This window comes from Telmatherina bonti, assembly GCF_933228915.1.
Source record: "Telmatherina bonti genome assembly, chromosome: 18".
Lineage (NCBI taxonomy): Eukaryota > Metazoa > Chordata > Actinopteri > Atheriniformes > Telmatherinidae > Telmatherina > Telmatherina bonti.
In genome coordinates, this window is record NC_136616.1 from 9,353,172 (window position 1) to 9,369,083 (window position 15,912).

At 39.8% G+C, this 15,912-nt stretch overlaps 1 protein-coding gene across 1 annotated transcript in view; it reads left to right on the top strand.

Moving 5' to 3' along the window:
- Window positions 1-15,912, top strand: part of sorcs2 (sortilin-related VPS10 domain containing receptor 2) — a gene marked incomplete at both ends in the record, with an annotated part of 372,429 nt that overhangs the window by 98,935 nt on the left and 257,582 nt on the right. Inside the window, one exon of the mRNA XM_079257909.1 lies at window positions 1,777-1,844. Within this exon, the coding sequence (XP_079114035.1) occupies window positions 1,777-1,844 (68 nt within the window). The remainder of the gene's footprint in view (window positions 1-1,776; window positions 1,845-15,912) is intronic.

Consider the following 15,912-nt stretch of genomic DNA (forward strand, 5'->3'; position numbering starts at 1 on the left):
GATAGACTGGTTACCTGTAGTGTACCCTCCCTCTTGGCTGCTGATTGCTGGGATAGACTCCAGCTTCACTGCAATCCTAAAATGGAGTAACAAAGCGGTCTCTCTTTTTATGTGGTGTTATGAATTTGTAGAGTTTTAAACATGAACAACTCACCCAGCCTGATGCCGCAGTCCGAGGCATGTGGTTATACCCAGTTAACCTTTGAGTTAAACTAAACCAAAGCTGCAAATTGATTCAAACGGCGTGCAAGTTAAGTTAAACTTGTGAAATAAAATTAAAATATTTTCCTCAGAGGAAAATCATGTATTTACTTTTTAAATGTATTTACTTGCTTTGTAATATACAAATAATTTTGTATAAAAAAATATTTGTTCTAGAGGAATTGGTGCTGTCTACCCTGGGCGGCCTGGGTCTAGGGCCTGTTCCCCCTGACTGCAGGGGACTCTAGCTGGGGCCCCCCTCTGCTACCTCCTGGGTGGATGCATAGTTGGCTCCGGAGTGGGGGGGCTGAGGTCAGCGCTTGTAGATGGCTGCCGGTTGCCTGGGTCTCGCGGCCCTCCTGGCTCTTGCCTTTGTGTGTGTGGGATAACATGACACAATTGCTCTTCTCTGAACACGTTCCACTCTATATGTTCTGCATGTGTGTTATGTGTGACACAGTCACTGAGTCGTCCTGCAGGTTTATTTACTAACAACTGGTAGTTTTCTTTCTATGTTTCTGATTTATATTAATTTATAAGTGTCTAGTGCTCCTGACAGTTGTTGGCTTTGTCTTCACGCAGAGGTGAAGAAAAAAAAAAAAAGAAATATATATATATATATATATATATATATATATATATATATATATATATATATATATATATATATATATATATATTTCTTTTTTTTTTTTTTTCTCTAAAGCATATACCTGGGGAGTTAAGCTAGACACACAGCTGGAGACTTGTGTAAAACACAAGAAAGGACAGAACAGACTGTATTGTCTGAGGAGGTTAATGTCCTTCTACGTCTACAAAAAGACGTAGATATGTGTTATGGAAAGTGCAGCCAACTTTGCAGAATTTACTGGGGCAGAAGTATCACAGCCAGAGACGAAAGAAGCTGAACAAATTGATCTAGAAGGCTCCTTCTATGCTGGGGAGAACTCTGGTGCTGCACAAACTGCTGAATATGATGAACATGAAAGTCTTTACATCCCAAACACAACACAGTGTGTTCAGTCAGAGCCTTCTTCAACCAAACTACAAGATGTAAAATGTGCAGTGTGCATTACAGAGTTTTTATAGTACTTGCTGGACCAGACCAGAGAGGACAGAAAAAAGATAGAGAACCGAAAAAGAAGAAAAATCACCTTGTAGAGAGAGAGAGAGAGAAAGAGAGAGAAAAAACATACATACGAATACACACACATAAACACATACAAGCCAACCACAGATTCGTGAACCTCTGCGTGAAGACAAAGCCAACAACTGTCAGGAGCACTAGACACTTATAAATGAATATAAATCAGAAACATAGAAAGAAAACTACCAGTTAAGTTAAACTTGTGAAATAAAATTAAAATATGTTTATAAATGTTTATATATATATATATATATACATATATATATATATTTGTGTGTGTGTGTGTGTGTGAACTGTGTATTCCTTAAAACAAGAAATTTGAAAAGAGCAAAATGAAGTAAAACAAATGGTAATTCTTTGTTCTAACTTTGTCGGTCTTATCCATGGCATTAATGTCTAAATGCATTTTCTCCAAATATTTTTTGCAGGTAATCCTAATCTTGACCAAGTACTACCATGCTGACTCCACCAAGGTTTTGGAGAGCTCGCTGTGGAGGTAGGCCAAACATTCACACCTTGCAATCCCTCTCAGTAAATGTCTTCATATCTTGTGCAGCCCCAGAGTCATGCAGACCTTTCATCAGCAAGCTGCTACCCTTTAACAGGAGGTCAGCATGGTTCTTTGTTATCTCTGCTCAACGCCTCTTCAAGTAGACAAGGATGAAACAGAGCTCTGTGGCGGACAAAACATTAGCAGGCAGCCCGGAGTAAAGTGGGGAGAATACTGCTGCGAGGGGCGTCTGTTTGGACAGATACCGTATCAGCATGGTACAGGGCAGGATGTCGGACACTGGCAGCGACACAGAAAGAGGTCAAGTCTGGTTGGCAGAGCTTGTTGTATTTAGCAAAGCTGCCATTTGCCAACACTACTAATTTCCTTTGCTATTGAACAGTAGATGCAGAATCCTAATTCATTTTTCTCCATGTGACAGCAAATATATATTATGTTTTCCTATAAATTCTCATGGAGTATTAATTTAGCAAAGCCTGACCTTTTGAACAGCACAGTAGAGACTTAATTATATGCCCCCACCCCCAAGACAGGACTCACAAAAATGGTCAAAATTGGCCGTCTAGAAGGCATTCACAGATAGCAAAATGTTCCTGATGGAAGTACTTAATTCATGCCATTCGCCTCACTGAGGGCTTCGTGACTTCAAAGCTTCCGTGTCTCATTAGCTCTGACTGCCAGTCTCCCTCGAGGACAGGTATAAATAATGTACATATTTTTTTTCTTACCTTGTTGATGTTTTAATTGTTGCAGTGTCTGGATAATGCCAGAGATTCAAAGCTGGACAGCTTGGCCGTATAAGGAAAAAGAGAGCAAGCGGTTTAGTTTATTCTGAGCTGAACATAAATTGTCAGAAACAGGAGGAAATGGCCATCTGCCTGTCGGCTTCATTTTCCAAAACATTGAAATTACCATGAAATTAGCATGTTTCCAAGAGGATCCCGGCAGCTACTGTCCCATTCGCGCTAATCTTGGTGTTGCTTTGCAGCTCTCAGTTGGAGTTTGTTGCCACGGTCCAGCCTGTACTCCGGGCTCTTGTGTTCCAGGGTTGTGGGATCAAACAAGGAATATGGAAGAAGATGAATAGGTTTGCTGTCTTGCCCTGTCAGGTAGTGATCAAGATGTCAGATTTCACAGAGCAGAAGGGAAAGTTAAAGACAGCAGAAAAGTTTTCAGGGCAGCTGAGTTAATGAAATGAGACAGTTGTCCATCAGGTCTCTTAATCCAGCTGATCAACTTAAATCTGAGCAGTACTAGATGTTCCTTTGACACCTTCAATTCAATGTAAGGAACAAAAAAAATGGACAAAATGATCTTTAATTCAGTATTTTGTAAAGGTTAGAATTTTTCAGACAGCCAGGGAAAAATGATCTTGACATTTCTATTTGATTAAAGCCAGGTTGTGTTTCTGCAGCTTGTAATAACCTCAGAGAAAAGAGCTTTTAGAGCTTCAAACAGACAGTAAGAAATGACAGAGCAGGAATATCTTTGTAGCTTTGAACAAAGATGTTTGTTTGTTTGTAGGTTTGAGATAAATTGCAAAGTAAATTTATAATAAACTGTAAAAGTTCTTCTACTTAACTTTTCCACAGTTATGTGCTCCCTAAGGACTGCTAATTCAGCATTCATCTCACTACCTGTCTCTTCTCTGAGATCTCTCCAGCCAGTAAAGTCAGTCTAATGTTGTGCGTTTCTGACTATGTCCCTGTCGGTTTATTTGATAAATTCAACTGTCTTGTTTAAAACAACCATCATGTTGATGTGCAGGTAATACTAGCGTGTGATGTCGTAACGCCGTAACGCAAAATGTTCCTGTAAAAAGTCACTTTGGGAAGTTCAGTTTTTCAGCCTTGGAATGGCTTGGACAACATCAGGTCCATAAATCAAGGTCATGGTACCATAAAAAATGGTTGAAAGGCAGAGTTTTAAAGACACACTACACAACTTTTGCCATTTTCCCCGTCACGTGCCCACTATCGACGGCTAAAACTTGTTCCATCCTCCATGAGAAGCAAGAACTTTTTTCTTGTTCTCGAGGCTCCGAGAAGAAAATGCCGTCATTTTGTTCTCGCAGATGCGTTTGAAGACAGTTCTCGACACACCGGGCTGGCAGAATGTTTTCTTGTGGGGCTCCGAGAAGTATTGTGTGATTGGTCGGACATGTGAGGTGGGCGTGAAGTGGAGTTGTTACTTCCATGTTTTTGCTGTTGTAGGTAAAACGGATTGTTTTGATAAAACAGCGGATTGAAGTGGTGAGAAAGTACCAACATTTTTACATCTGGCATTAAAACACTCGGACCCAGCCGCGTGCACGACCCGCCCAGCCGCGTGCACGACCCGCCCAGCCGCGTGCACGACCCGCCCTGCCGCGTGCACGACCCGCCCAGCCGCGTGCACGACCCGCCCAGCCGCGTGCACGACCCGCCCAGCCGCGGACGAAGTTGCTCGTTAAATATGAAACTAGAAAAGCTCTCGGAGAGCGAAGCCTCTGCCAAGCACAATGTTAAAGAATCCTTTTAAAAAATTCCTGGATCCAAACGGTGATCCTGATCACCACCAGAATTTAATCAGTCCTTCATTTCCACATTTCCAACAACTCTTGAAATTTTTATAAAAAACCGTCCGTAACCTTTTGAGCTATCTTGAGCACAAAGACGGCGGGAAAAACAGAACCTCCTCGGAGGTGGGAACAACCGGGTTCACTGCACATAAAGCAGACATCGCCCCCCGCAGTGATCCCTCCCCGCCACAGACCTGCTTCTCCTGGAGGATGGATGGACCTGACGAACAAGAAGTTTTTTCTTGTTCTTACAGCCTCGAGAACAAGAAGTCAGTTGTCGCTTCTCGTGGAGGATGGAACAAGCTTTCAGCATCCTTCTCACATCCTACTTGACATGCTAGCTCTCTCCTGTCAGCAGAAGATCTTACAATGACTCTTGTTTCGTCTCTTACTCTCTTTTAATCTTCTTGCATATTTTTGCTGAATCAGGAACTTTGCATGTTCCAAACAGCCAGTTCCTTATTTTACCATGAAGCAAGACATCCCATTGTGTCCCAGATGTGAAACTTGTGTGCGGTAGTGCGGTTTTTCAGCCTCGGGACGTTCCTGGGTAGCAGTGGCTCTAGAAATCCACATGATAGATGTCACTGCATCATCAAACAAGTCTGGACCGCAGAGTTTTAAGGTCAGAATGTTTCGAGTTATGCGTCTTCAAAGTCAAAAAGGTATATTGGGCAACATTAACACAACACACCTGTTACCTGGAGAGAAAGCATACAGGCTCAGGAGGAACATGAAAACTCTCACACAGCTGACATTTGAAAGGGAGCTGCATGATGTGGTGGTTGTCAACAGTACAACTCATCACACATCCATCAAAAGCTCTATCTGCTTATCAGAAGACTATTAAAAGTGCAGTTTTGTACCACGAGTTGTCACTTATGATTTTAGACCATTAAAATTAAACAGAGGTCCACAGTCATAGTAGTTCTTCGGAGTAACAATACATTGATGAACACTGATTTAATAATCAACAGTGCAATGGCCCAACCTATCAAAAGTACTGATTTATTTATTATTTTTTATGTCTAGTTGAGCTTAGGGTAAACTTACAGTTTGATTTTTAAGCTGTTTTTTGTGATTTAAAATGAACAGTGTGTTAATGTTGTGGTGTGGAGTTTTCGTGAAGTCTTTAGTTCTGACTTCCTCTTTTATTCTGTAGTTTTTCTTCACTGTGTTTTTCTTTTAGTGTCCCTTTCCTGTTCCTTAGTTCACCTGGTTTTATTTAGTTTACATCATCCACCTGTGTCGTGTTGTTTCCTGTGTAATTAAACTACTTGCTTTCAGTTTTCTGCTATATGCTACAACATATACAACTGTAGCTATATGTTCTGGTATGACGTCTGGAGCTTTGTCCTTCTGTAAGCTCAGCATCACGTCTGGATTCATAATTTCTGCTGCTTGCACTCCTATTGCACATGTCTTTCAGCCTGTCCCAAACAAAACTCACCAGCATGTTTCATTCTGAAGCAAGATGGGAAAAAGAGAGAGACAACATAGCTGATGCTTTTCTTGGCCATTTTTTTCTCGGGACGGTTTACTTAAAGGATGATTACTAAAGTCATTTTTACACAAGAGTGGTGCTTTACTGGCTCCATAAAACTGCTTGATATGCTGCTATTATTCTCCTCTGCTTGTTCAAACCATCCAAACACAGTGGGTGAACAGGGTGAGTAAAAGGGGAATAAACTGTGGTGCAATGTAGCGACACGAATAACTGACATGTGAGACTAATCCACCATAACTCATTGTGGTAATAGCACAAACTTGCTTTAGTTTTGCTGCTTCACTTAGTAAAATCAAAGAGCCATTTTCCATTTATGAAAAAAAAATGTCATAATGGTGGAATATTTCAATAATAAAATGACAGACAATATACAGGCAAATTCTTCAATATATTACATAATTTATTAAATTGGCCTCAGTTTTTAACAGGAAAAGATCATGCAATTATATTATTTATAGGACAGCAAGCACATTTAATAATTTTATAAATATTTTATAGAATAAATATCAATATAGTAAATAAAGTTAATATATAAAAAAGATTTACTGACTCAAATTAATTTGATACATGTTACTCCTGTTTCATATCTGATCTGGTCTTTTTATTGTTTACATTTAGTTGATACTCTAATATGTTTTTATGTCCTTTTTATTTTCTATGTGCTGTCTATTATGTGCACAAATTTCCTTAAATGAAGAAGGTTTAAAAAATGTTTATATTTAGGTGATGCCCAGATAACAACATGCCTTGCCAGACTTTTCCAGTGTGTAAAAAAGAAATTGCATCTACAATGATAAGCAGTGGGACGACATCCCTAATGTTTCTCCACCTTGTTATCATAAGGAAATAAATGATGAGAATTACCCCTTTGATGTAGGTTGTTTGTCAGGTTTTTACTGCTGCTGTTTTGTTTGTCTCATGCAGAGCAACACTTTTCAACTCTGACTTCAGTTGTTGTCTTGAGTCTCAGGATAATGGTGCTTTGTGGTGAACCAGGCTTCACACCAGTGAAACCAGATCTGAAATGGGGAGGTTTTACATCATGGAACTAGAGCCTGCTAGTAATCTAGGAAATGTTAGCAGTGCATATTAAAGCGATAAAAATTTATTAAACAGCTTTAACATACAATACGATGCAAAATCTTATGATGCAATGCCATATGTTTATTTTTATTATTATTGTTCGTGTTGCTTGCCTAAAATAACTAAAACAAGTTAGTTCTTGACTAAAACAACCAATCCTGCTTAGTTTGCAGGTAACCTCCTCTATCCACCATTTCACTTCTTAAATCCTTATCTGTAAAGCTTCAGCAGCCTTTAAAATCCTGAAGATAAGCATCAGAGCCACAATGAATTCCAACTCTGCGCTTGGTATGAGGCCACTTCAATCTGTCTGATGTGAAATAGTCGTCACATGATCAAACTGGATATAAATATACATCAAATTTGGATACTACTTCAGCAGGGAAACAAGCTTGTAGATGAGGTAAAGAAATGAGGATTTATTCCTGCACTGACTGGAGGCTGACAGAACTCATCTGCAGCGCTTTTGCTCCAAGTGGAGTGATGAAATACTGTGTAAAGCTTTTTAATCCTCGAACTGAAAGGAGCAGCCAAGTGATTCTTAATTTCACTTGACATGTGACGCTTCAGCTGCAAGGGTTTTGGATGGCCGTTTCTGGACATGAATTAAAGCACTGGTTATTGGAAACTTGGTGTCTTTTAGTATTTGTTTTCAACATTCAGGATAAACACAATCAGTTTATTTTCCCAACATTAACTTCACAAACTGGAATGTTTCAAAGCCAAAAAATGAACTCTTAAATCTAAGCAAGTTATTTTGGTTCCCAAACCTAACCAAATGGCAAGGGAACAGCAAATGTAAACAAGGAAGTGATGGAAAAAACTCCTCTTCAGCCATTTGAGAATCTTATTTTTTCTTCACAAGTAACTGCTCCAGAAAGTTTTCTTCAGCTCATGTTGTTGTGATGTTCTGGAGTGCTAAAACACATGTTAGTTGGTATTGCAGGTCTGCACTAATAAAAAGAAGCAACTACAGTTGCAGAATGTCTTCAAATTAAGAGCAGGTAGGACACATGACATCAATATATGCTAAGTGACACATGTTAGTGTGAGCAGTACATCACCCCCATTTTGGAAAATAAGTAATCCAGAGGTTTTTTTTTTGCATTTTTATTCCGAAAGTTGTCATTTATTCAGAAAGTTGTCTTCTAAGCCTTAACGTTATATGGAAACCATGTGGTTAATTTATGTTTCAACATTACAATGTTTGAATAAATCAATCAGTTGCTAGACAGTTTGATTGAAGCTCCATGGGTTGAAGAAGCATAGCAATATCAGGACATCTGTATGTCTTTAAAAAAACAAACAAAAACAAACTAAGAATCTTTTCAAAGTCAAGAAAATCAAACTTTCAAAAATAAAAAATATTTTTTTTTCCTAAATATAAAATAAAACTTTCAAGTTGATACTTTTGCAAATGAAAACAAGTTGCCCGTTCTTTGTGTTGACTAGCTGATTTTTACTCATACATATCTGATTATGTGGTCTCCAGCTAAAGGATTCTGGTTCGCAGTCCTTCTAAATAGTAACAAACAGAGCTTAAAGCTGATATTGTGTGTAGATTTAATGTTATTGGACTGAAAGTTTACTTTTGAACCAACAAGGCCTAAATCTGGGTGATAACAACTGATTTCATAACAAACAGGATAAAGGGACAGAATCGTATCCTTATGAGAAGAAAAATATTCTCTGACATTGAGCCAGGCTTGGTCTAACAAACAATATTTTCTCCAAATAAGCTAATGAGCTCTTTACTTCTCAAAGCTAAACCTAACAAAAAGAAAAACAAAACCAAGCTGTTCCATAATAAGAAAACTGCCCCATGTGATAAAATAAATAATAACACATTTTATTTAAAGCACCTTTAAAAAAGATTCAAGGACACTTTACAGCCAGAAGGTAAAACAATATTGGATAAAACACACATAAAATAAACAGGGAAAGTCACATAAAAATGTAGGATGATTTACATAAAACTAGAGTAGGTAGGTAGTCTTAAACAGATGAGGCTTGAGTCTCAATTTAAAGATGGAGAGAGTCAAGTTCTCTGATGTCAGTTTTTAGGGAGTTCCAGAGTTTGGGAGCAGAGTGGCTGAAAGCTGTGCCTCAGCTCGCATGGTGCTGAGGCAGGCAGAGAGCACAGTGAGGTGGATGGAGGAGGATGATCTGAGGGAATGGGCTTAGGGTGGCAATCTGGATGAGATTAGTAAAAGTTAACTTGGGATAATAACGACACTGTGCCATTGAGGAAAAGCTAGTTTTTTCACTGTTAGGTTTCAAGAAGTTTGAGGTGAACCATTACTTAATTTCAGACAAGCAGGAGGTAAGGGATATCGTGGAAGAGGAATGGAACTGGATGTTGAATTTCTGGAAAATATTGCGAAGGAGAGGGGGACTGCTTAACAAGAGATTGGTGCCCCAGGAAACAGCCCTGTTAATTAGTTAAAGCAAGTGAGTCTTTACATGATGAAATATGGGTTTTGTGTTTTTATTTATTTATTTATTTTTTTGTTGTTTTTTTTTTTTTTTTTAGAGTGGTTTGAGCTGATAACCTTTTAGCTTTCATGGACTGGAGTTCATGGGTATACCAGGAAGCAGTTGAGGTACAGAAAACGTTTTTTTTCACTGGGGCAAGAGAATTTAACATACTTAATAAACCATTGTTGTAGTGTGATACAAGATCATCAAGAATTTGAAAGAAAATTCGAGATGCAAACATTTTCAAAACTGAGTAGATTCACAACGTATCAACGTTAATGTCCTTAATATTCTGAAATTAGATAAAATTTAGAGGCTTGAATGTTGAAAGGGATAGGGCAATGTTGAATGAGAGGAGGGAATGGTTGGATGCATGGACATCAACAGAGGTACAGTGGAAGGGTGTGGGACCAGAGCAGCAAATTAGATTCAGAATATGACCCTTTGTGTGTTTTGTGAAATTTGTGTGTTGTTGAAATCAAAATGGTCCAGGCAAGATAAAACATCCCTGGTGAGAGGTGAGTTTATATTGTCCATGTGTATGCTGAAGTCCCCTAACAGGATAACATTGGGTGAGAGAGGGGAACAATGGGTGACCAGGCAGCTTTAACACCGTAGATTCAAATGAGTTGAAAACAGACACAGTAAGGACTTTCCACTTCTCGCTGAAAATACTGGAAGACCTCCTCCCTGGTCGTTGCCACAGATGAATCTACTCTACAACTCTACTCAATGAATCTACTCTACAAAGCTTTGTAGAGTAGATTCATTGAGTTGCAAGAAGTCATTCGACTGTTGCCGTGTTTTTCTCTATCAACATTACAGTCAGTAAGAAGCTCTCAGATTCTATATCCTTTGCATATAGTGAGTAAATGTTAAGCAGGATGAAGTTGAGTAGTTGTGGTTGACAGCCTTTAGCCAACGTGGCTAGACTGACTGATGCGTTATGATCAGCGGTCTGAATGGTGTTTCCCCAATGATGGTGAGAGGTAGACCAGATGGACTTTATGGCTTTAGGATGGAAATTTATCTGGGACCTGGGTGAATGTATTTCCTGCAAGGGAAGCAAGCCATGTCAGCGTTGTGTAGTGCTGGCAAAGCCAGAGAAGTTCAGTGGCTGTATAGCAGAAAAGGCCAGCCTTGGGGCAATGGCAGGTCGACAGGAGCATCCAGATGAGTGTTGACCAGATACATAGCTTGCTGGCCAACATCGTGATCTGCACAGTGACCCGGTAGTGCCACTACATGGATGCTCGGTTCAAACATGTATATGGCGGGTGGGTCAATCAGCTAAACAGATCACCCAGAACACTGAAGTAATTGCTATGCGTCCAAGGATAAAAGCTGTACTGTAGCTCATACACAACTGCACAGTCCTTTAGGGTCATAAACCCATCAAAACCTTTAAAAGTTACCAGAGAGCAGCGGCAGCAAGTTGTGTCAGCATCCACTCAACCTGGACATTTTTCAATGAGCCTCTATAAATGTCAGAATGTGATCATGGAAAGCTGTGTGTTTACAAGAGGTGTTTAGAGGGACTTCATATATCAGCCTTGTTATTGTCACCTGTGAGTTGTTTAGGCAGGTAAGCGAATCACGCGATGGATGGCAGTATCAGAGACGCACAACCTCACTTATAATTGGAACTACCCACCGGTCAACTTGACAACCCTTTTAAATGAGCAGTGAAACATCTTCAAGAACCAAAACAAGGAGTCTATCCACTCTGCGTTCTAGTAGGCTATTTGGGGTTGTCATAATCTGCACCAACATGCTATCTAAATATCTTCCCATTTAGAAGTTATTTAACCAAGCATACCCATTAAAGATCTGGCTCTAAACACACACATTAATAAACAGAGAAGTCATGTGAGTAGAATGAGCATGCATAATTCATGATGTCTTCCTACATCTTTTGACGGGGGCTGGTGTCTATCACACTGGGAAGGGAGTGGGGGTCCATGATGGATCACCAGACCGACTGACAGGCTGACACTTCTGCATGCAATAGGTCTACCAATGCACAACTTTTGGCATATGTCTGTCTATCATATGCTTCCTAATTGTCAGACATGTCAAATCTACTTGTAATCAACCAGAGCCAGCTTTGGAGATGAATTTTAGCAGATGACATGCACATATGCATTTTTGTTTGAGTTCAGTATCAATGTATTTGCCAGTAATTCATGCATTGTTAGAGATCTTTTGCTGGAGTTTTTCTTTTTACTTTTTATTAGCCAAAGATCCACATTACTAAACTTCATTGGAAAAATTGCCTCTGCATGCTAATAAACCTTTGAACCACACTGAGTTCTCTTCATCAATCGTCGGAGATCAAGCTTCATGTCAGCTATTCTATAGAGATGGTCTTCAGCATAAACTTAAGAAAAACTGTTAGTACTGACCACTTAATACTGTACAACTTTTGTTCCAAGTTCCTCAGTTTCAGGACACTAGGCTAACCCACTGTGGCTGTTGGTCTGCTTTAAACAGACCGTGGTCCACTTCCATGGATAGCACAATTCATTTGACACATTATAAATACCAACTGGTCAGAGAGCGGTTGCAGATGGACTATCCAGTGACCAAACAGAAAGTGACGTCTGCCAACTGCAATAGAGCACAATGCATGAAAAGGAAGGGATTGTTTTGGTTAGTGGAAAAACAAAGCTAACAGCACATGTTCAGTCGTATTTAACATATTTTTGTGTGCAGAACAAACATATGTTCTATACACTGTAGTAAAATTTGGAACCCCAGGACCAGAGTTCTGCACAGGTCCAATTTTACCAACCCGAACCCACCCGAATCCATAACAGTGATCAAACCTGACCCATTGTATCTCTTATTGAAATCCGATCTGGTCATTTATGTATCACCTGCGATCTGACCCACATGTAAACATGTTAAGAAATAGAAAATACATCCTGTCTTTTCTTCATTACATTACTTTCCTTAATTGTTCTTTTATGTAATGTTATTTTCATTTACAATAAAAAGGGGAAAGACAACAGCAGTAAATACATTTAAAGGTTTACTTTTAGCAGAACTTCAACTTAAGACTTTTTAACTTGCATAATATCCCAGTGACCCACCATAGTCTATGTCCTTATGGTCTATTATTTTGCTAATTGGGGGTTGTATTTATTTGATTAAGTGAATGCTGCTGGCTTTAATGTTCTCCTATCCTTGGAGTTGGAGAAAAAAATTCAGGACGTATTCACACTAAATAAATATCCGCGTACAGGACATTTAATCTATGGAATTTTACAGCAAAACTGTGTTTCTGTGGGACTATCACAACGAGGAGTTTTTTTTTTCCTCTATGTGACATTATCTAAGTGGATTGTTCTGCTTAAGTTCAGTTTGAGCACAAACCAAAGTAAAGGTTGTATAGATATGGGTTCGAAACTTTTAGAAAATCCCAACCCAACCGCAAGAGTCCCCTGGTCTATCCTGCTGTGAATGCCTCCCTAAAGTCCTACAATATAGTCCTGACTTCCCCCCTGGGGATGGATAAAGTATCTATCTATCTATCTATCTATCTATCTATCTATCTATCTATCTATCTATCTATCTATCTATCTATCTATCTATCTATCTATCTATCTATCTATCTATCTATCTATCTATCTATCTATCTATCTATCCATCTATCTATCTATCTATCCATCTGTCTATCTATCTATCTATCTATCTATCTATCTATCTATCTATTTATAATATCCTGCAATATCATAACTCTTTTTGCTATGGTTGCAAATTGCAACTATGTAAATGTGCACCTGATAAAAGTCTACATCAATCATTTCATATTGTGTACTGTTTACTGTTATTTTCACTATTCTATATTTATGTATTTATGTGCATGTGGTAAGGTGTGCGTTCCTGCAGGATGCCAACTAAACAAATGCTGGAGAAAAGAGAGCAGGGTGGGCAAGGAGGGGAAAGAATCAAAACGGTCTCCAGGGCTTCTTTACGCTGAGCAGCAGGGGGCATCACACTTCAAGTTGCACACATCAACCACACACACTTTCTCTTCTGCCCTCTAGTTGTTGCTTTCTATTCCCCATTTATTTCTTTTAGGACTTTTATCTTAAAAAAAACAGCAAAAGAAAAGAAAAAACTGAGTTCAAAACAATTTTTTACAAGCAGAGTAATCAGGGATATGATGCAGCTAGTGATGATACTAGCTGCATTGTTCTTGACATAACTGGGTCGTGATAGCAGTAGAACAGAACAGAACAGATAATACAGTATCACAGCGTATATTTAGGCTGTGCTCAAGATTTACTTAAGATTTGCATGTACAGATGATGTCACTTTTTAGTTATCCAATTATGTCACATTTCAGGCATCTAAATATTTACCCAGATGACTCTCAGAGAATCCTTCTCATTAGAACGAAAACTTACATCACAAAAAGGTTAATTCTCTCTCTCTAAAGTACAAATACATTGCCACATTTAAAAACCTCATGTGACATGTATTTGTCAACACGATAAGTTAAGGCCAAGACCCATTTGGAGCTAACATCCAACCCCACTGACTAAACACTGGTGAACAGCTCTAAGCTTGCAGGTTTGTATTTGGTGAGACAGTCTGTCCCCCACGTGTCCTCAGGGACCATTTCTGAACAGGAAGTGCACACAATCTTCTTCCAAACCTTAACATACATGTTAACATAACATGTGGGATAATAGATGGGTCTGGATGGGAGAAATAGCTCACAGGGAAAAGTGAAAGAATTTGTTCAAAGTTCTGATGGAAATCTGTTGAACCCAGGCCACTACGATGCAGCTCCATAATTTTTGCCTCTGTTGGAGAGTGAAACCTTTCTTTAAAAGGTTCCTGTCCCTCAACTGAACCGAGTCTCCAACTGGACTGAGTCTAGTGGGCTATCCTGATATAAATGCACCCTCAATGCACTGAAGTAGTTACTTTTTGGCAAATTCACCAGCATCCCTACCATAGCTCATTTCTTACTTTAATCCCTCTTTTATCAGTCTGCTTCAGATGTTAGTATGGACACACACACACACACACACACACACACACACTCGTCTTTCCACCATTACAAATATGCTGATGATTATCCCTCCTTGGGGTCCAGATCACATTCCCCCAAACTGAAGCAGAAAAGAGAACCACAAAGTGGAAACATTCCCTTTTGGACTTAATCAAGAGTGTGTTTCATTTTCCTCCTCCTCTTCCTCTTCAGCTCAATATTCTCTCCTCTCTTGCACTGTATATATTTTAGATTAATCCCATCCACTTTCTTTCTTTCTCTCTTTGTTCTCTCTGTGTTTCTCCTTTAGTCCAGATGGTCCTGGGTGATGTAAATACTTAATCGAGGCAAGAACATAGTCTCCCTTTCATCCCTGCACTCCCCACCTCCACCATTTCATCACGCCCCCCTTCCATACATATTTCAAAGCTTCAGGAAGGAAAGACACAGAGGAAACTAGAGAAAATGAAATGGGACCAGCGAGGGCACTGAAGATGGTAGTGAGGCTGCTCTCTAAACATGGGTGGTTACAGAACCAGAAAAAGGTGATCTAGGGTCACAGCACAGTGTCGGGTGGAAACAATCCAGAGAGGATGTAAAGGATCTGAAGAAAAAATTTCAAAGTTTAAAGGTAGAAACTGGTCCTCATCCTTTTTTCTAAATGGGCAAAAGAACGAGCTCCAGATAAATCTGGCTCTCGTGATAGATAATCTATTGTGTTTTGGTCATCTTTAAGACCTGGTCTTGTGTTTTACTTTTCCTAGTCAGGTAGAGCAAGAAGGCAGTATAGATGACATAAGAGATGTACAATATAATATATAAGACTAAAACTACACTATACTGCAAATATTATTATCATCATTATTATTATGATCATAATTATCATTATAATTATGAGGGGGGGGGGGGGGGGTACAGTTCAGGTGGGGTAAGAGGACTGCCCAGTAGACCTAGGTCTGGGCTGGCCTGGCTGAGGGGAGAACTCCGTTTGCTCTTGGGGTTACTGGGTCAGATGTGTCTGGGGGATGGTGGGGGGGTGCTGGAGGTGGTGGGCGGTGGTCGTGGGGTCCCTGATTGGGGCCTTGCTCTTCTCTGCTCCCCCAGGGACGTCCCACACAGGACATGTTGGGAAGGAAAGATGAGGGCGTGCGGGAGCGAATGGATTAAGTTGTGGATGGAATGTAAGGGAGTGGAGGTGTTTGGGAGGTGTGTATGTGTAGAGTGGAGGTGTGGTGGGGGAGTGTGCAATGGGGTGTGTCTGAAGGGACGGGGTATGAGGTGTGGGCACGTATAGGGGGTAGTGTAGAGAGGGAGCTCGTGAGGGTAGTTGTGTTATGTGGTGTGTATGTGAGCGCGGCAGGGGGGTAGGGGAGTGTGAGATGGAGCATGTGTAATGGATGGGGCGGGTAGGGTGTGT